This window comes from Limanda limanda, chromosome 23, assembly GCF_963576545.1.
Source record: "Limanda limanda chromosome 23, fLimLim1.1, whole genome shotgun sequence".
In the NCBI taxonomy this organism is placed as follows: domain Eukaryota; kingdom Metazoa; phylum Chordata; class Actinopteri; order Pleuronectiformes; family Pleuronectidae; genus Limanda; species Limanda limanda.
Window position 1 is genome coordinate 8,599,653 of NC_083658.1, and position 20,839 is coordinate 8,620,491.

At 41.8% G+C, this 20,839-nt stretch overlaps 2 protein-coding genes across 3 annotated transcripts; both read right to left on the bottom strand.

Annotated features, from left to right (window-relative positions):
- Positions 1-81: 81 nt before the first annotated feature.
- Positions 82-10,860, bottom strand: LOC132996684 (NF-kappa-B inhibitor zeta-like). The gene is made up of 10 exons (XM_061067019.1): positions 10,630-10,860; positions 10,047-10,096; positions 9,609-9,925; positions 9,430-9,535; positions 2,758-2,904; positions 1,350-1,413; positions 1,112-1,272; positions 934-1,044; positions 678-845; positions 82-604 (listed from the first exon to the last, which is right to left on the bottom strand). Exons 1-10 carry the CDS (start codon positions 10,679-10,681, stop codon positions 566-568), a joined length of 1,215 nt encoding a protein of 404 aa, XP_060923002.1. The 5' UTR covers positions 10,682-10,860; the 3' UTR covers positions 82-565.
- Positions 10,861-11,404: 544 nt separating this feature from the next.
- gk (glycerol kinase) lies at positions 11,405-20,804 on the bottom strand. Of its 2 annotated transcripts, XM_061067146.1 has the most exons (21): positions 20,639-20,804; positions 19,244-19,317; positions 19,054-19,160; positions 18,886-18,963; positions 18,687-18,766; positions 18,052-18,189; positions 17,858-17,967; positions 17,695-17,761; positions 17,492-17,509; positions 15,842-15,877; positions 15,685-15,752; positions 15,568-15,610; positions 15,414-15,494; positions 15,245-15,323; positions 15,051-15,147; positions 14,863-14,947; positions 14,242-14,362; positions 13,288-13,431; positions 13,104-13,190; positions 12,807-12,893; positions 11,405-12,088 (listed from the first exon to the last, which is right to left on the bottom strand). In XM_061067146.1, exons 1-21 carry the CDS (start codon positions 20,729-20,731, stop codon positions 12,078-12,080), a joined length of 1,704 nt encoding a protein of 567 aa, XP_060923129.1. In that variant the 5' UTR covers positions 20,732-20,804; the 3' UTR covers positions 11,405-12,077. The 2 variants fall into 2 exon arrangements, with proteins under 2 accessions (XP_060923129.1, XP_060923130.1); XM_061067147.1 differs by lacking the exon at positions 17,492-17,509.
- Positions 20,805-20,839: the final 35 nt, after the last annotated feature.

The window sequence follows — 20,839 nt, forward strand, 5'->3', positions numbered from 1 at the left end:
AGCCAGTTATGTGAGTACAAAGAGTTTGACAAGAAACAAGGTTTGAACTGAAAAGAGACTTTATTTGTAGAGTACAAATGCAGATTGTGTAATGTTGTTCAACTTTAGTACAATCGTTTTACTTAATAGAATGTTTGTGTAAAACCTAGATATTTTAGATCTCAAATAATAGTGAAGATGTTATCAAAAAAGTGCAACCCCGCCCCCAATCCCCGCTAAACATAGAACTTGATCACAATTTTAATATCCTAAAACCCAGTTACAGAAATGCAGATTATGTAATGTTGTTCAACTTAAGTAAAATGTCACCTTGTTTGTAGTAAATAGAATTTTAGATCTCAAAATATAGCTATATATGTAAGCTACAAGAATAGTAAACATGTTATCCCTAATCCCTAAACATAGAAGTTGATCACAATTGTTAATATTGTCGTAAAGAAAACCCAGTTACTTTGTAGCATTACACGGTAATGAACAATGAGGTATGTTTCACAGAAACGACCGGCATCTGCCATACTTGGCAAATAGTTGAATAGAGCGGACTGTCTGACTGACAGTGTTTTTTTTAAGTGTACACCCGTTTCCCCTTCAGGATGTGGCGCACCTGAGGGAAAGAGGAGGTAAAATTGTCAGGGCGTCAAAATATGTCATAGAAAGTTCGTTTTAAAAGCGCGTACCTTTTCCCCGACGGCTCCTTCGGGCACCAGCTGAGACGGCAGCTCATTTTCCCAATTCTTAGTCCCGGGGTCAGCGCCCTTTCTCATCAGCAGCTTCACCGCGTCAACTTGACTGTTGGGATTTTGCAAAGCGCTGACGACGTGCAGGGCGGTGTTTCCACTAAACGTCTGAAACGTAAAGCTGTTTGTGAGTTTCCCCCAAATTGAACAAATGACCCTAAGTGCGCTAACTATAGAGAGTTTGTAGGACAGTAACCTTCAGATTGATAACCGACAGCGAGCGAGGCTGGTCCAGGAAGAGTTTGAGCAGCTGCACGTTTGCCACCTCGGACGCCATGTGGAGACAAGTCCGGCCGCTCTTCAGATCCTGTCGGGAAGAAGCTGTTTTGACACCTGATGACTAAGGAAGAAGAAGTGTTGTTTGCGACAGTTACCTTGGTTGCGAGGGAGGCGCCCATGAGCAGCAGAGTCTGGATGCATTCCACAAAGGTGTGTTTCCTCTGCATTGCCGCGTACGAACAGGCGCTTTCCACACGCCGCAGTTCTTTGACCACATTGTTGTGGGACAAAACAGCTGTGTGGAGCGGGGTGAGACCTCCAGGGAAAGAAGAAGGTGGTTCAGACTACGACATTCCCCATTAGCATTACAGTAGTGAAATTGCACATTCTCACCCTCATAACTGAAGACGTCGACGTCAACCGGTTGGCGACTCTGGCAAAAGCCGTTCCACATTGTCTGCAGAAAGAAGGTAAGAAATGTGTCTTTATTTCAGGACTGACCACAGCCACTGTCATTCCACCAGACCAGGAGTCTGCTGTTGGAATTTCAATCTTTGTAGTCTGTGTCTGACTGAAGTCTTAACAATAAAGATAGGAACAGTTTTAGCTAGATATTATGTGTCATACAAATGATTTTAATAACTGTTGCTATTTAGTGTCAATGTGTCTTTACTTGTCCTCATAATTGATATTATCTGATATGAAAGCATAATTCCGTCAGATTAAACTCACACTGGATCCAGGAACTGTCCCTTCTGGGCAAGTCAGTATGACATTGTTTGTTTTGATATAGCTGAAACATAATCTTTTCTCCAATTGTAAACACCTTTGGCCGACATTGGTCAAAGCATTTACGAAGTGAACAGGTAGCTAGCTACGCCTGCGCACTTCCGAGGAGGAGGAACGAAACCTGCTATAAAATAGACAGACGCCGGATGTTGGGGCGCTCTGATGCCTAATGTACTGAAGCCATTGTGTCTTTAAACGAGCCGAACTCAGTTTGTTCAATTTATTAAAAGAACACGTTTCAATACTAGAATTATGTTTCCATTTCAATAAAAACAAAGACAATCTGACCACCACTATCTCGAGGAGGTATGATTCTGTATTAGATGTTAATGAAGAACAGAAGCTTCATTGTGATATTTGTCACAAGACATGGCCGTAACAGACCAGAAAGCAGTGGCTGTCACAGATAATTTACAACAGAAATCAGTACTGCCTGCCAATTTTCTCCAATTCGTGCCTGTTACAATAACATCTCTTTGCATCCCGTCAAGACTGGTGGACAGCTCTGTCGAGCGACAACCAGACTTGAGGTTGAATACTGTTTTACTTATAGAATGATGAGTGAAGAAATGTGATTATTCACCAACTAACAGGTTAAGAGGTTAGATTCTTTCCATATGATGTTGAACTCAAGGACCAGTTCCGGTTACTATTGACTCGCGCAAGTCATCAATTTTGTTGTGACTATGTTGTGGAGAAAGCTAGACTTCAAGTATTGAAATGATGTCTGTTTGAACTCTTGCAACAAGTTGGAAACTATACACGTCCTTTGAGCATTAACTACACGAGCCCAGCATCTGAGGAGGCAGATAATGAACAGACCTCGCGGACAGATTCCATGAGTTACTTTAAGGTCTTTTCTAATTTCTGACCTTCAGATTATGATAAATGAAGACTTTCAGTCGCACTACATGTTTCAATCGCCATAAACAAAGACAAACAATTTGGAAAACACCTGCAAATAAAGCAACTTCATTAGTTCACTTGTGGGATAGTGACACAAAGTTGTTACCTGAAGACTGAGAAAGTGTCCTTTCTCACAACACACGTGCAGAGGAGAGCGCCCCCACAGGTCCCGAGTGTCCATTTGGGCTCCGTGCGCCATCAGATCGTGGACAATCAAGTGCTGGTTGGTGGCAGTGGCAATCTGAAAAGACGTCTGTGGACAAGAGCAGATTATTTTGACTTGTATAAAGAGGCTCCTTAGTAACTGGCAAGGCTAGGGAATTGAAACTTGCTGAGGACATAATGTTAACAAGGGGAATCAGAAGCAATGATGACAAACTGCCTGCAGAAACACAGCAGAAGTGTTCTGACTTAAGACAGTTATGCAAATAATAATAAATATCTTTCAACCACATCTTCAACTGTATCAGTCAACATCACACAACATAAATCAATACACCAGGAAAAAATATTCTACTCCAATGAATCAAGCTGATAGCTGTCATGGCACTTGATTGCTGGAGAAATCTCCCCACCAAGACACCAACAGGAAAGCAAATTCTGACTAAAGCTGAGGTTTCAGTGCAAGTGGCAGAAGACTTTTGACTATAATCTTTAGCACCAAGCATGGGGAAAATGGAGGGAAGTTCTCAATTTTAGAAAGTGGAACAAATCTCCCACCACAGATGCTAAACCACAAAGCAGAAGGTCTTGTGAATTCACCATTACATGAAAGAGCCACCAAAGCTGGTCAGAGGCCGTCATACACAAAAAGGACACCTACCTCAGCTAACAAAAGTCAACTGAGGTGTCACAACTGACAGGCCCAATTTTGCAAAGTGAGTCACCAGGCAGACCTGATGATTTTCTATACATAACATGAAAATGACCACTCATGCACAAACACAATGCAATGTAGACTGTTGTTTGCACCTAATTCTTCAATCAGACAAGCATTGTCTCAACACTGACAAGGCTAGGTGGACGTGACAATTTGACTAGGGAATTGAAACTCTTGAGGCCCAGTTAATAAGGGTAATGATACTGTGGCATTGTCTGAGGAACTATGTGGATGGACATACGTTAACAAGGGGAGGCAATGACTTGGAAAGGTGGGAGATGCCAAGCCATATGAACCAGAGTTCTTTGCCTTACTTCAGAATTTATTACTAGACAGCACCACCTAGAGTACTTTCTGCAGACTGCTCTGTAGCACAGTTTCTAACAAGAACACTGAACGTGGTATCCAATTTTACACAAACATAATCAATACACCAGAACAATGAGTGCAGCGACAACCTTCATTCATTACCTACAAACAAAGCAAGCCTTTCAGTTGAGAAAAGAGCAGTCACCGTATTGTTCCAAAAATAAGGCACACCAAGCACAATGGAATATTTAAAGATCTTCATTTTGTATAGCTATCTGTGGCTGGATATATGCTTCCATCACACACTGGAAGAAATACCTATAGGGAATTGAATCAATATCAGACCTGAAACAAGACTCAACTTTATGAAACATACAATCTAACTGTCACCAACTGTAAGAGGAAGGACAAAACCCAATTCATTTGCCGCCACATGAAAATGACCCACCCACAGGAGTGATGTAATATTCTTATTTCTATACTGAACAATACTAGGGAATTCTACATTTACAATCTAGCAACGCACTGTCAATGCCAAATAAAATTGGCCTATGGAACAAATGGGATTTAATTTATAACATGGATTAACACTCTCAATAAAGAGCCAAGACTTTGGATTTCCTTGTCCAATTCTGAAGTTTCAAGAATTGAGAGCAGTGTCCATCTATTTTGGCGCACTGGCCAAGTTAATAAAGGTGAGGGTGGGAATATGGAAGGACATAAGGTTAACGAGCGAAAATCACAAGCAATGATGAAGCTCTCAATTATTCTGCACAAACTATAACAACAATCAAAACACACAGTCAGTTTTGATCTGGGAAATAAGGTTGTCAGAGACTGTCTGTTGTCCTGCAAAGTCACATACATGTTTTCTTTGTGAATTCAAGTGTTGTGACGTGCAAACTCCAAAGTTATGCAATACTTTCTTTTCAAGCAATAAATACGTTTCAACCACTTCTTGTAGTGTTTTCATTTAGCTTCTCTGTGTAAAATTGGATGTCTGTTTTCAAAGACTGTCCCCCACAACCTTCAACTGTCCAGGAACCAGGAACTAATATTCTACTCAAATGAGTCAAGGCTACTTAATCAGTTAGATTAAGTGTAACTGTCAGCAAAACCGGCCAGTTTATGAAGACTGTTTTATTTTAGGGTTGGGATATATATTGTTCTTATGTTCAACTACGGTTTGGGTTATTTTCAGTTTTATTTCGTCGTCTTTTACACGTAGCGACTCCCCTCGCATAATTACCTGCAGCAAAGGAGCGGACGGTTTTATTCGACACACCTGATCCCTCGTTTCCGCCCCAGTGCAATAAAATACCTGCCGTGAGCCCGGAACAGATAGGAGCCGAACCAAACCGGACGCCAGCTTCGTGGAACTTCTCTGACCTAAGAACCATCCAAACACCAATAGCTTAACACCCCTCGCCAAGCGGAACGAGGTAAGGAAGCTGGTCCCATTCACTTTGCTGCGGGTAGTGCGGAAGGGAGTCGCTGTCACTCTAACGAGTCAGATGTGTCTCACGCAGTGTTGGTCAAGTTACTTCTAAAAAGTAATTAGTTACAGTTACAAATTACTTCTCCCAAAAAGTAATTAACAATGTGGTAACTGAGTTACTAACTCAGAGTAATTAGTTACTCAGCAAAGTAACTGTGGCGTTATTTTTCATGTTTTATAACGCTGTTACGTTCTGTAACATCTTTAACGTCAAAGATGTTTATATTAACTGATTGAAGAATAAAAACACTATATACAGTATTTTAGAACATTTGGTATTTATTTGAACTCAATAGATTGCAGCCTGCCATATGATGCATAGAATTCAAACATATAAAAATAAATATTGAAAATGAAATTCAAGTGCAAATGTAAACTTGGGTAAAAAGAAACAAAGGACAATCTGGCCATTAAGTAGTGTGAGAAGTAGTGCCGGTACTTCCAGTTATTGAACGCTACTTTTGAATTTCCCTGGCTCGTCGCCATTGTCGCTGTCTTGAGCTGTAGTCAGAGCGTGCAGTGAGACAGCTCTCTCCACGCAGCTGGGGTGTAATATTGTAACGGATCGAGAGACCCCCCCCCCCACCAGAGTGTTGTTTGACAGCCGTCGCCGGATGATGACGTAGCGAGCGACGTCAAGCCTATTCATTGGTGGAGAAGGAGTCGCAAGGGACAGGAGAAAGCGGAAGTGCGGAGGAAGCCGGCAAACAGCGTCGGGGACTGCGGAGTCGCTGCCGGTTGAGATCGCCGACTGACCGCTTCATTCAACCAAATTGTAGTAACGCGCCACTTTACATTATCAATAACGATAACGGCGTTGTAACGATGACAAAAGTAATTAATTAGATTACTCCGTTACTGAAAAAGAACTCCGTTAGTAACGCCGTTATACTTAAACGCCGTTACTCCCAACACTGGTCTCACGTGGCGATTTGTTTGTTCATTGTATTTTAACGTTCGTGTTTGGTTTTAATGATTAAAATCTTTGTAACTTGCAACTGTCATTACAGTTTTACGGTGCTACTACGGCAAGCCAGATCAGTCAAGAGACTCAGAAGTTTGTGTGGAGAAGCGGGGGCCGTTACATTAAGTGTTTGATAGTTGCTGCACAAATCTCACACCATGACTATCAATCAAGAGGCGTGTGCACCAACAAGGGACAAGCCTTCATTATTTTAACCTATCAAATTACACCTGCACAGCAGTCAAAAATTGTTCCTAAAATAAATACAATAACGCTGAGCTTCACTGGTAGAAGACTTTTGACTAGTCTTTCCCTTGCCTATCGAATCGCTGGCCCAGTTAATAAGGGGTGATGAGGGGGTCATGATGCATAAGATATCGTTGTTTAACAATGGATTTCCTATAAACAAAAGAATATAATCGTCATCTATACCAGCATTATGTCTGATATGGGGACGTTTCAGGACATAAGATGAACGAGGGCCAATCAAACACAATTATGATTACAGGAAGCTGGCCTACACAATTGGACAGACTTGTGAGATTTACATGGTCCTATTTCCTCTAAATTATACAGCGCAAACTTCCCCCATCAACAATGACTTGGAAACATGGGAGACCTTTCTTTGGTTGGGAGGGTAGAAACCATAAGGATAAATGTTCTGCCAAGGCTGTCATTTGTCTTTTGCCCTCTTCCTATTGTTGTCCCATTATCTACTTTTAAGCGCTTACTGGTTTCACCATTCAGATGGCAGAACAAGAGGCCAACTTATTTTGTTACATAAAGAGAGGGCTGGCGCCTCATTTCTGAACAACAACTTAGAGTACTGGTCTCCTGGCTGGCTGGGACAAATCAAATCAACACCCAGACTGTAGACACAGTTTCAAACAGGAATCAAAACACAGAAAACGCATTTACATCTTTTGACTTTGCACAGTGACTTTTCAAATAATAAATACGTTTCTGCCACACTCTTTGATATAAAAAGTGAAGTATGACAACAACATCTTCACAGACAACGCTCCCTTTCAACATCTGCGGTTCTGGGGGACACACAGTTGTTTTGGTTTGGAGGATCCACATTTTTACACTAACACACAGCAGGAACACAATATTCTACTCCAATGCATAAGCCGAGTCAAGGCTAGTTTATGAAAGACAAATCAAGTTGTCATGGTTCCAAGAGGCATTAAAATTACACCTACAATCAAGCAAGCATCACATGGACTGAGACAAAATTAAGGAAACACGACGCAATTTTGATCAGTACTGGGTGGAGATAGCTGACAATCAAATTCCAACTAAACATATAATTCATATGGATACATATGAATATAAAAGGTAAATGGGAATTGGAGGCTAACACCATTATGACAGATGATGAATGCTCTTGGGGAAATGTTTAAATTCTCTCCAGGTTGGAGTAGTCAGTTGGAAGCTAAGAATGAGATATTTTAAAATTGTATGCAAATACTTACTTTTCAAATAATAAATACGTTTCAACCACATCTTGTACTGTGTAATTTTCATTTAGCTTCTCTATTGTGAGACTGTATATATATATATATATATATATATATATGTATATATATATGTATATATATTTACAGAATAAAGCCAAGTCAAGGCTACTTTATCAAACACTAAAGATAGTTGCTGGAGGAATCTCCCACCCTGACAAAGGAGGATGGTGACTTGTTCCAGTGCCAAGAGTGCACCAACAAGGGACAACCAAATTCAACCAACAACCTTTTTTTTTTAACCAATCAAATTGCACCTAGCCTGTTTCAGTTGAGAAAAGACAAGTCAACGTATTGTTCCTAAAATAAATACAATAAAGCTTTCACTACCACTAGAGGTGGCAGAAGACTGAAGCACAGTGAAAATGGAGGGAATATTTAAACTTCTTAATAAAGCTAACATCTTTCAAAGGCAGAGACAGCCTCAATTGTACAAACTGAAATAGAATGAATCATCAGGTCTTGCACCATCTGTGCCCAGACCTTGGCTTTTTTTCTAAGACCTTGTGCTTTCTGCACGACTGTTATGCCACAAAGAGAGGGAGCCGTCCAATAACTCTGCTTGGGAGTGATTTCAAGATTCTTAGTTCTATACTGGCGAACCAAATAAACCTAGGGAAATTAATCCATCCTGATCAGACTGGGTTTATAACGGGGCATCAAGGTGAAAATAATATTAGAAAACTTCTACATTTACAATCACTAGCAAGACATTCGCACACTGTAGGAGTGGGACAAAATTAAGGAAACACGACGCAATTTTACTGGGTGGAGATAGCTGGCAATTCATATGGATTTGAATTGACACATTGGATATAAAAGGTAAATGGGAATTGGAGGCTAACACCATTATTACAGATGATGAATGGGAAAGCTCTTGCGGACAAATGTTTACTCCAACCTCGAGAGAATTTATTTGGAAGCTAAGAATGAGATATATTAAAACACCCATAGTAACAGCTAAGTATGACAACACATATTCACCTCTCTGCTGGAGAGGTTGTGGTCTAATAGGGGATTTTTCTCACATTGTCTGGGAGCTATACTTCAAGGGCGCTAAGAAAAAACGATTTGTATATGATCCCAGTTATGATGCTAATTGCCCACAGACTGATCACAGTAAACTGCCTCAGGCCCCACACACCTATGCTGGGCCCAGAGGCTCCAGGCTGTGAATTGCATGGAACGTTTAACTGCAAATGGAAATTTACTTACACAGAATGTTCATTTTAACACATATAAGACGTGTCCATTTTGCTGACATTTGACTGGACTAAACCATTAGGTAACCCTGCAGCCATTTGTGTTTTCTTTTTTATTTGGTCTACTCTTGTAATATTGTATGACATGCTGTGTGAGACTCACTGTCAAGGTACTTGATCTAATAAAAGTTGAAAAAAATATTACACCTACTGTTCTAATTATCATCCTTTCGGCGCGACTATTGCTACTGATTTAACCGAGGCTGTGCAAAACTACCCATAGCTATGCTGTAAACTTTTCATTGCTTCTTCATAAATACTTGTTGAATTACACCACACCGCCTCTTCCCATATTTGGGATAAACAAACACATCAACCAGCAGAAAAAGAACCGAATGTGCCTACCTGCCCGTTGTGCTCCTTCACGTCCAAAGATCCGCATTTGGCCATTTTCCCAGCAAGCACGTAGGCCAGAGCCCGTCTCCCTTGCGCCACAGCAATGTGAAGATACCTGAAGAGTCGGGAAAGGAAAACGTCAGTACCGCACCACGCAAATAATGTCAATGTTACAAAGTCTTACGTACGTGTCGCCGTCTGCGTCTTGCCAGTTGAGCAACTCGGGGGGAACATCTCCAACTTTCTGGGACGCTTGCTGGATTTGCCAGTGAAACAGAGACACCTTGTTCTCCACAGTCGGAGACACGTTTCCCCACAGAGCCGGCATCTGGGTGTGCTGCAGCGGCGGCTTCAGGTTGATCCCTCCAGGATAAGCAGGAGGGGGAGTATTTTGGTTTACTGGGACATCAAACTGGTAAAGACTCACGTCGTTGGCAAAGGGTTCAGGTTTTGCAAACTTGAAATGATGCTCCGTGTGGTTGTCCTCGTCCCAGCAGTTCCACTTCTGAAAGACAGACATTTCCAAGCATGCAAATGTCATTGGTTACAAAAACACTACAGCATTCTGTCAATTGAGCTACTTCCTCATAGCCCGCATTAACGCAAGATTGATCTTTGTCACCAACCTGCCGTTTCATCATCAGCAGCTCTTTCACCGTGTTCCTCTGGATGGATCCTTGTATTTTGCCAAAACAAACAATTCATGTTATGACAGATTTCAATAGCAAGCATCAGCCAAACATTTCCAACTTGTACAAGCCAGTTAGTTATGTATTTACTTTGCCCGCCCCCAAGGAAAAGCCTGTTCTGTGCACTGATGGGTGTTGACTGCATTAACCTGACTATTAATACATTGTGTTATGTGACTGTACGTACAATGTACTACGTGTACTTTTTTATGGCATTATCAGGCTCTACAATAAAGTACTACTTCTCACCTGAGGTCAAAAGGACTTTGACATGTTTCTGATTAGGTCATTCACATTTTCGACCAGTAGGCCTACAACTACATTATTAATGTTTAATAATCAATGATCTTGTAGTTGGAATGGTAAATCATTGTTTTCCTAGTCATGTTACAGGCAGTGATTACAAAGAACAATGATTAAGAATGACACATTAATCTTGAACACACGACCAAGTGCTTTTATATCGGTCAACTTCCGTGTCCCCCCCCCTTATCGTCAAAACAGTGTGCAATAAACTGACCTTCATAAATGTGGCCGAGGGCCGTCATGTCGCCCGCTCCTGGATCCAGCATCTTTACAGACTCATCTGTCCTCTTCTCCCACAAACACCTGCAATTAAAACACACCGTCGCCAGTGAAGTGCGATGACCCCCCCCTCCTCTTCCCACCTTCCTGCTCGACGAGGCCCGGATCACAAATGAGGAACTGCAGACGCAGAAAATGTCTCCAACTCAGCTTCCTGGTTGACATGTCACCCAGGTGAGGCGGTTTCAAAATAAAAGCATTGCGCCATTAACTTCTATGCTGATGCATGGATCAAATTTAAACCGCGCATGTCTGGTATGTCACGTCACCTTGCTGTTGGTAGAAACCACGCCCTCGTCAACGGTTCCTACTTGTTGGGCTTTTCCCCTTCAAGAAGGTGCGTTACTCTTAGTCATGGCATTTGGAGGAAAGCCAAAAGATATATCATTTTGATTTTCAATAAACTCAAATAGATTTTAACAGTATATATACTGTCTATATCTGATAGTATGGTTGGGATTTTTGTTAAATTTTCTTTACAACCCAGTAATCACCTAAATAACTTTCTTTTTTGATGCTACTTATTCTCCCACACTACCAGCTCACATTACTAACTTTATTGTTTCCTCATTGTAAAGCTATCTCATATCCGACTAACGCCCACCACGCCCTACCTTTGATCAACTTCACTACAGGATTCTACACTGTTTTCATACATGTGCTCATTTGAGATCCTAAAAGTGCACTAATTAACTCAATACATAAACCCGTTTGATTGGAAGCACTGCTTTTATTTTCATTTCAAATTCACACATGTTGGGCAACAGAGTCAAGACAAACATTATTCTTCAAAACTGCACAGCGGAATAAAGTTAGGCATTCCAATGCTTTCGTAACACTCACAAAAGATAAACTCAACTCTTAGTCCAATAAAGCTGCTTCGTCTACAGTGGTTACATATTTACATTCAGTGGCAATAAATATCTGTTTCAAACGTGACCTTAAAACAACAGAGCTGGGATGACGTGATAATAAATAAACGCCCTTCATCCTTTAAGGATGTTTGCAGATTTGTGGCCCTCCTGGGAAATTCCCCAAAACTTTCCTATATTATATATATATATATATATATATTATATATTCACATACTCTTGCAAGTACACAGGTCCCACGATAATGTCAATGACTACGAGTTTGGAAAGGTTACAACAATTTCAACCACTTTTGACATAAATAACCTCAAATCATTCCCTAACATTATTGTACAAACAAAAACCCTGCATGCACCCTCCTGCAAACAGAACAAAGAAACAAACAGTTCTCAAGTCCCAATAGTCATTTCCAATTTGTCTCTCTGGAATGGAGGTTGGAAGTGTTGGTCCGGCACAAAGAGCGTTTGTTTCCACTTTCCCTCTTTCTTGCAAAGCCTCCGGTTTTCAGAGCCTACTGGCTGCCTAATGTGGAGATTCAAATCAAAACAGGAAACTTCAATTTAGATAAAAGGTGGACATAACAAACAAAAACAAAAAAATATAAGTCAGTTGTACGAGACATGTTATTTATTAGCTTGGTCTGATAAAATAAAATCCTGACAAATAACTTGGTTCATTGTTAATAAAGCCATCTGTCACAATTGTAGTGTATTGGCAGTGACTAGGAAGGGATTCTTTTTCGTTTGAAGACTTTATTTGATATATTTTCTTTTTCTGTATAACGTTGCATTTGTTTTTTTCTGTTTTTCTTTTTCTGTTGTTACCTTGTGTTTTTTTTTGTTTTGTTTGTTCCTGAAGTTATATTGCCTATACATGTCTGTCTGGACACATTGGTGTTGATTGTTGTACTCATGTTTACCTCCTGTCTCTGTAACGTTCATTCAGCATTGCACTTATATATATTGAAAATCCTTCAATAAACAGATTTTAATTTGAATAAAGCCATCTGTCTTGAACGAAACAACACTTTCGGGGGGGGGGGGGGGGGCACCTTTCTCTCTTCAACCTAACTCTAACCTACAATTACGTTGCCTAGTATCAATCCTCTGGGATCTTGTTACAAAAACACCCTCACCCAGGATGTTTGGATTCTTTACCCATGACCCCGACCATTTTAGTCTAATGAAATCAATTCATGCAAACAGCATTATGCTTTTTCAACATGGAAGCCGACACTGACCTGAAAGGTATCTGGCACCGACCAACATCAACATGCTGCCCATGATGAAGAAGCCCAGGGGGATGCTGCAGAAGATGCTGGTTTCACCTTTGATGAGGGAGAGACAGACAGAGATCTAGTCAGACATTTGGAAGTTTTTTACAGGAGGGTGCATGTAGGTCTTTTATTTTTACAACATTAATACAGTGGGATTTCAAAGTTCATTTATTTTATAAATTCCACATGGTAGTTGACTTTGGTTGTAACCTCTCCACAGGACATGTTTTTATTTGAATTTGTGTCACTGTTGTTTCTTACCGTTTCCGTTACCGACAGGCTCCGTCGTCTCCCAGTTCATGGACTTCTGAACCGCCCTCTTCCACCGTGCGTACCGTAGCTCGCTCTCTGCAAACAAACACAAACCAACATTAGTTCCCCCGCAGCAGCTTCTGAGGATGTGTACAATGCCATCATCTCATCTTGTTGTGTTTACTCGTCGTACCTTCGGGGTTGATCTGAGGCTCAAACTTCTCCGACGTGACTTCGCTCAGGTCCTCGGGCTTCAGGCTCCACACGCTCACGCCCTCGGCTGATCCGGCTGCCATCGCCGCCCCGAGCGCCGTGGTCTCGGGCATGGACGGCTTCACTGAAAAACAACAACACCCCTTTTCTTAGGACAGATCCAATAACTGCCACAGAAATACTACACAGACTTTTAATGCTCTATGTAGACACTTTTCATTGAGATCATTTTGTAAGAATTGTGAATCTTTACATAATTAAAGTTGTGCTTCATCAACATGTCTGCTTCACTGACTACAATGTATCATAACCCCTACATTACAACACTTTGATGCAACAGTGATCCACATTTGACTTGCTCGTGCTCAGAAAATACACAACACAGGATGTTGCTTCAGACAAACACAACATCAGGGGGACCTGTCGGACGAGGAAACGGTTTGATCATTGCAACAGTTTAATATGCAAAGAATGTGTGCGCTGTTTCCTTTTAGGCGGGACGCTTGGTACGTGGACCTGCCCAGGATGTACTCGCCTAATGTCAGCTGGGATTTATAGTTGCCCTTAAACTATAAAGGAGGGAGAAAATGCACTTGGCACAAGCACATTCCCTTCAGAGAAAGGATGAAGCTTTCCACAAAATTCATCTAGGACACTAAACTTACACCTGACCAATAACAACATTTATTCCCCAAAAGACACTTGACTCTTCTCTCTAAACTTGTGTGTATCATTAATAGTAAAGTCAAATACAAAATCACAAAGACTAACGTTTATCTCATAAACACAGGGTTATTTGAAGGCTTCCGTTTTAAAAGACCTTGGTGTCGTGTGTTGTCTCTCCGACAAATATGGAAACATTCTCCTCGGTGGCTGGACTGGAACCATTTGTGGCTCAGGTGACAATCGAGGGGCAGATTAAAGGAAACCTTACCAACGGGGATACAGAGAATATCCGCCTGCAGCTGCATGAGCAACCTGTTGGACGTCATTCCTCCGTCCACCTGGAGCTGAGTTAGAGGGATGCCGCTGTCCTGATTCATGGCGTCGAGTATCTGCAACAAATACCATTTCTCTCAATATCAGGTACCGAGCAGTTACAAGTCAAACAACAACATGATTACTTTTAAAGAGATGGATTTATTACCCACCAAAGATATTCTTATATAATTGCAATTATTTAGAGCACTGGCCTAAATAAAAGAGGTCATTCCGTTTTGTTGGCAGTATTTAAATGTAGTCATATTAACATATAGGATCAGACCATTTAGAAATGATAGGGGGAAAACAAAATAAACTATATACAGCCCATCCCCCCATGCTGACGATGGTCTTCTGTATTTAACTCTGCTCCTCTTCTGGCCAAAATAGGTTGAAGGACTGATGCAGCAGACAATGACCAAAAACTAACACCGCTAATAAGGACAAAGCAGTGTGAACTACATGTGCATGCCTCATTAATTTCTACATTGTATTCTGAATAACTTTGCAACTGATGCTGTGTGAAACCATAAACGTGAAATTAAACATCTCCTGTCTTTTGGGGAGCGCTTACCTCTCGTGTCTGGAAACAGACGGCTTCCAGTGCAGAGAACGCCAGATGGCTTTTATTCGTAAACTGAGTCAACCCGCAGATGATCCTGCAACAAAAGGGATTTAATACAGAGCAAGATTTACTTTAGCAGGCCGTGTTAGTAACTGTACACAAGTTTGCAGCCCCGCCACACAACATCTGGCCCTTACCCTCTTGCGCTGGGCTCCCAGTAAGGTGCGTAAAGACCCGAAAACGCAGGAACAAAGTAGCAACCGTAGGATGTACCGACTGACGCGGCCAGCTTCTCTGCACAAGAACAAAGACACAAAAATATCACCCACTGCAACCGACAACTTATCATCTACATTTAATAACATCGCAGTCCTGAAGATGTCGCTCTAACCGAGTTCTTCAGACGACTCGATGATTCCCAGATTGTCCTGCAGCCACCGAACCACAGCTCCAGCAATGGCCACAGAGCCCTGACGAGAGGAACAAACAGGGGAACCTCAAATAAATGAAGATCAAATCCACATTTGTGTCAACCTGCCAGTTTATTTTGAACAATGTACCTCCAGTGCATAACAGGCAGGTGTGTCCCGGCCAAGCTTGTATGCCACAGTGGTCAGAAGTCCGTGCTCAGACATCACAGGCTGCAAAAACAAAGACAAATGTCACTCCTGCAAGGTGTGTTGGTGTTTCATACTCTAATCTGAGGTTATGTACCTTGGGTCCAGTGTTTCGCAGCAGAAAGCAGCCCGTTCCATACCTGAAACAAAGGACATATTTGATCAGGGTTGAATTTCAAACAACACACAACTTTTGCCACAAAGGGATCCTTACGTGTTTTTCGCTTGCCCGTCCTGAAAACACATCTGTCCGACCAGAGCTGCCGACTGATCCCCCAGACACTGCGTTTAAAGATCAAACATCAGGTTACAAACACTATTTAACAACAGATGGTGTGCATTGTGCAAGGACAAAAGACAAATACACTTACCCCTGAAATTGGAATACCTGAAAGAGCTCCAGATTTCTGTGAGAGGAAAAGAGTTGTTCAAGTGTGTTTCCTGGTTTTATCACATTAAAAGAACACTTGAAAATGAAATGTCATATGACAGAATGTTGCATTTCTGTTTTTATCAGCACTATGACTCAACTGAATTTACTTAAAATAGAAATTAGCCTGTCTGTTGGGAACAGGATTATAAAACATTGTATTATAAACCTGGGCCAAATTCAGGAAGAAATATCAATTAAGACATCAATCCCATCATGGTTACTCACTATGAACACTTTTGCCCTGACAAGACCACAAAGCTCATTATTTGACTACATGAAGCCAAATAACAAAAACCAACGCAATTCCACCACAACATGTGCACATGCAGCTAACTGTAACCATGGAAACGGAGGGACTGTTTCTATGAAAATGTCTTCACTCCTACGCGAGGCCGTCATTTTGATGCGAGATGTTTAATGGCGGACGACAACAGTCGGGTAAATACAACTGGGCCAAAGAGTGAAGACATTTGGGAGACGGGACGTTACAGAAGCAATGAGGGGACAGGGGCCGTCCACTACATTTCAACCAGGAATATACAGTGCATCCAGACAGTTTTCAAACCATTTCAACTTCTCCACATGTTTCAGACTCATCTTAAAATGGATTTTATTTACTTTTCCCCCCCTCATAAATAAACACAGAATACTCAACAATGACAAAGCTTAAACTGCTTTTTGGAGGGTTGTGTAAATGGGATATTTCAGTCTTATTTCTAATAAATTTACAAAAGTATTAAGACCCTTTCTTATGACACTTGCATCCTACCTGGGAGTATTGTGTGTACATTGATGAGGAAAACAATGAATTGAACAAATTCCAAGACGAGTCTGAAACATAACTAAATGTTGAACCCTTTACGGATGCAGTGTGTATGTGATGGGTCCAGTAGCGCCTGCAACACTCACATGATCATAACCATAAATCGTCAGATTGTATTTAAACATCCAGCATTGAGAGCAGAACAGATGTTTGGGCCTGCAGACAAAACTAAGGGCTCAAACACCAGAAACCTACGCCATCTGATAACTGCTGTTTTACCAACTCTGTTCTGCTTAAGACTTTATTTTGGACATTAACATTTGACCATGATGATAAAGAAAAACGACAATCCCACCTTTGCAAGGTTTGTTTGCGTCAGGTGTCTTATGCCACCGATACATTACAAAACAAAATGTACCTTGTTAAAGACTGGAAAACAAACAGCTAGTGTTGTCTGTGAAAGGCTTGTATATTAAAAGAGGGCTGACCTGAAGACCTTTTATATTTGAGGGTTTGAAAACTACACCCTAGGACTGTTAACACACATATATTAGCAAAAGTACTGATGGGTGGAGTTAGTGTTGTGATCCAGGTTTACAGCATGCTAACTTCCTAAAAACATTTCTAGATGCCCATCACATCCATTTTTACTGATGACCACCACATTTACCAGAAAATAAGAGCAATCGGTATCAGCTATAAGCAGTTGTGAGGCTATATTAATTCAGAAACTAATATAGATGCGTGTTGGATTTGTCCACAGACAAGTACAACGGGTTATATTCTGCATGATGAGGTGAAAGAGTGATGGTGAGAATTACTTACCCGGCTAGAACATATTTTCTACCGGCGAGAAAGGAGAGACAATGGCACACAGAACAAATGCCTAAAAGACTTTTTCAGTAAACCTTCATGCACTTCAAAATCACTCAATGGACACAGCAGTGAAATCGTGGAAGGATTAAAAGTTCATATAAACACTCACTGCAGAGGAAGACTTGGAGAGAAACTGATTTATGCGCACTCACCATGAGACCATATATCTCGGATGAACTCCTCACTCTGGGCAAGATCTCCATGGGGATACCAAAATATCTGATGACAGAGGAAGAGCAATCAGACAGTCATCAAGTTTAACCCCAATACAGACTATTCGATAAATACAGGGAGGAGATGACGCAGCTTTCTTACTTGCAAAGTTCTGGGTCCCATTCCAGAGTGTGTATGTTAAACAGCATGGTTCTACTGGCGTTGGTCACGTCTGTGCAGTGGACTCCGCCCGTCTTGCCGCCCGTCAGACACTGCAGGACGCCAATCACACACAGTCAGTTTCACACAACATGTCCCCACCACCTGGACGCCAGCTGTGGTCGGAGCTCTCTTACCCAGATGAGCCAGGAGTCCACGGTGCCGAACATGGCGCGGTGAGACACGACGGCGTCTCGGACCTCGTCCACGTTGTCCATCAGCCAGCGGAGTTTCACCGCGCTGAAGTAGGTGCTGATGGGGAGCCCGGTTTTGTGCTGCAGGGTGAAAACATGATTATATTGTTGCTGCTGCCAACACTGTTATCATCAAGTCTGTTGGAATTTGACCCTCTGGAAACTGACATGCCACGGGCTGGCCTGAGCTTGTACTGCGAGATTGTTTGCATGAAATAGAATGCAAATAAAAATGTGTTTTTCATTTATGTGTTTATTCAACCAATTCTCCCCACGTGTATTTTCTTGAATTCTGTACTTTTATCACATATAAAATTATATCTGAGGTTGTATAGAATTTACTGACATCAGGCAGTTCAAAATACAACAATTGACTGGAATATAAATCATCTGCCAGTGGCCACAATTGTTTTTGCTGACAGAGTTCAATTAGTTAAACTAAAAGGGGCTTCATTTCATTATAAACATCGCCAAAGCAAAATACAGTGAAAGGTTCAGCATGCAGTTTCACAAAGCTCATATCTCCACTGACTTATTCAGAGGACAACCCACGAGGATGTAGAAAAACAAACTCGCACCTTCAAATGGTTCTTGTTCCTTCCGGGAGTTTTGTTAATTAGACGTTCCACAGTTGATTGTGTGCGCAGGTCCAACCAAACTGAACAAACAAAAACAGAGTTCAATCCAAACCTCGGTTTTAGAATCACAGAATGTCAAATCTGACACAGGATTAATAGAAACGACGTCCAAATAGTGACAAACAAAACTTCATGTTACCGATCGCATTGTAGAGGGGCTCCCCGGTCTCTTTGTCCCACACCACCGTGGTCTCTCGTTGATTGGTCACTCCGATAGCTGCACACATTCAAGCACAGTCTTCAGATCTTTAACACCTCTTTAAAATCCACTGAACATGGAGCATGTGCAGACCAAACAGCATCAAACCTTTAATGTTGGAGATGTCGATGTTGAGCTGGGTGAGTTTTTCGCACGTCTTCTCCATGCACTCGTACACCGAGTTCAGGATTTCTTTGGGGTCCTCCTCCACCCATCTGAAATTGATGGAAAATCAAATCCACTTCCTGATTGCACGTGCATTGCTGCAAATGGATCATGCATTCAACTGCTCACTTACCCTTCTTTGGGGAAGCTCTGTTTGATTTCCACCTGGTGATGGCTGAGGAGCTCGGCTGTTTTGGCGTTAAACACCTGAACGAGACAAAGAAAGCTGATTCAGCCAAACGCCCATGACTAAATACAACTGGGGTCCAGTAAACACAAAGTAGAGAAGACCCCATGCTAAAAAATAACAAGTTTAAAGGAATAAAAAGGCAGACTTCAACTGACAACCCATGGAGGAGAGAGACCAGCTGAGTGCCACCTGGTGTAATGGAGCCACACCAGGTGAGATGAATCTTCCAGCTCCCCCTATTGGGCTCCTGCAGGGGGGAGGTCTGCTCAGAGGCCGACACCCAACGTTTCAAAGTGGTTATGCCTCAAAACCACAGAATGAAATCGTGTTCATTTATAGTTTTAATTGGCATTACACACTGAGGCATTTTGTCCTGACAAACGTGTAGGTGCCTCCACCATTTTAGATCTTCACAATCCTGGTTCAACATGCATCATATTTAAGTTTTGAGGGTGATAATCCAGGTCATAGTTGCTATGAGATGGCAATGACAGACAATGCATAAAACAAGTGTATTAGTCACCCCAGTCGCCAGAGGCAATCAAATAAACTAATGTATGACATTTCCATTTTAACAAGATTGTCAAATATTAACTCTAAGACGCCTTGTTTTATTTGCATGTTCTCTTCTTATTCTGCAGGAACAACACGTCAGACTCAGGCAACGATGTGGGATTGTGACTGCACTGACTTTTAGTGCACAGCAGCACGAGCCATGTTTAGAGTCAATTAACTCCAGCAGTCCTGAGATGACTCATGCCAATTCTTGGCTCCCGACCATCTGTCCACACCCAGAAAAGACATCTACTGCAATAACAAAAGACCTTCTGCATTGCCTGGGAATAAAACGGCTCCAAAAACTACTGACAAGCACCTTCACAGAAAGGATTGAAAAGAATCTTTACCCCATTGAGACACAGCACAATCAAGAGCCAGAAATACAGCCTTGGTGCACGTTATGGATAATTTCTATATTTCGTCAAAATGGCATATATTTATGTTCGATTACTTATTTGGTCTTTAAATGTCGGCTTGCAACATCGTCATAACATTGCATGTCAATCATAGGCATTTCCATCTCATCCCTTGGTTTGTTTTGCAGCTTTTCTTGCCAAAAGATATTTCAATGCTCCTTTCAAGTGCTGCTTTCTCTTAAAAAACTAATTTCTAATGTCGCCTTAAAATGCTTTTAAAGTCACACATGTGTTTTATTCTTGCAGTAGAGCCGACACACATGACATTCTGGATGAATGGAATAAACAGGAGACAGCTACACCATCATAAACACTTGTAATGTAGCATAGCAAAGCTTAGCACCGGGAGCAGAGTTTCACTTACGAGGAAGCGAGTGGAGCTGGTTCCCTGGTCGATGGCGGCGACCAGCGGCCCGAGCGTCATCCGGTGCGAGGAGGCGGCCATGGCTCCGTTCATGTGCGGCTCCAGGGAGCTTCGTGCCCGGGCACAGGAGAGCGATCACCGCCGGGGACTGGGGATCAAGCTCGCTCCAAAGTCGGCCGGCGAGTCGCGGGGTGATCACGT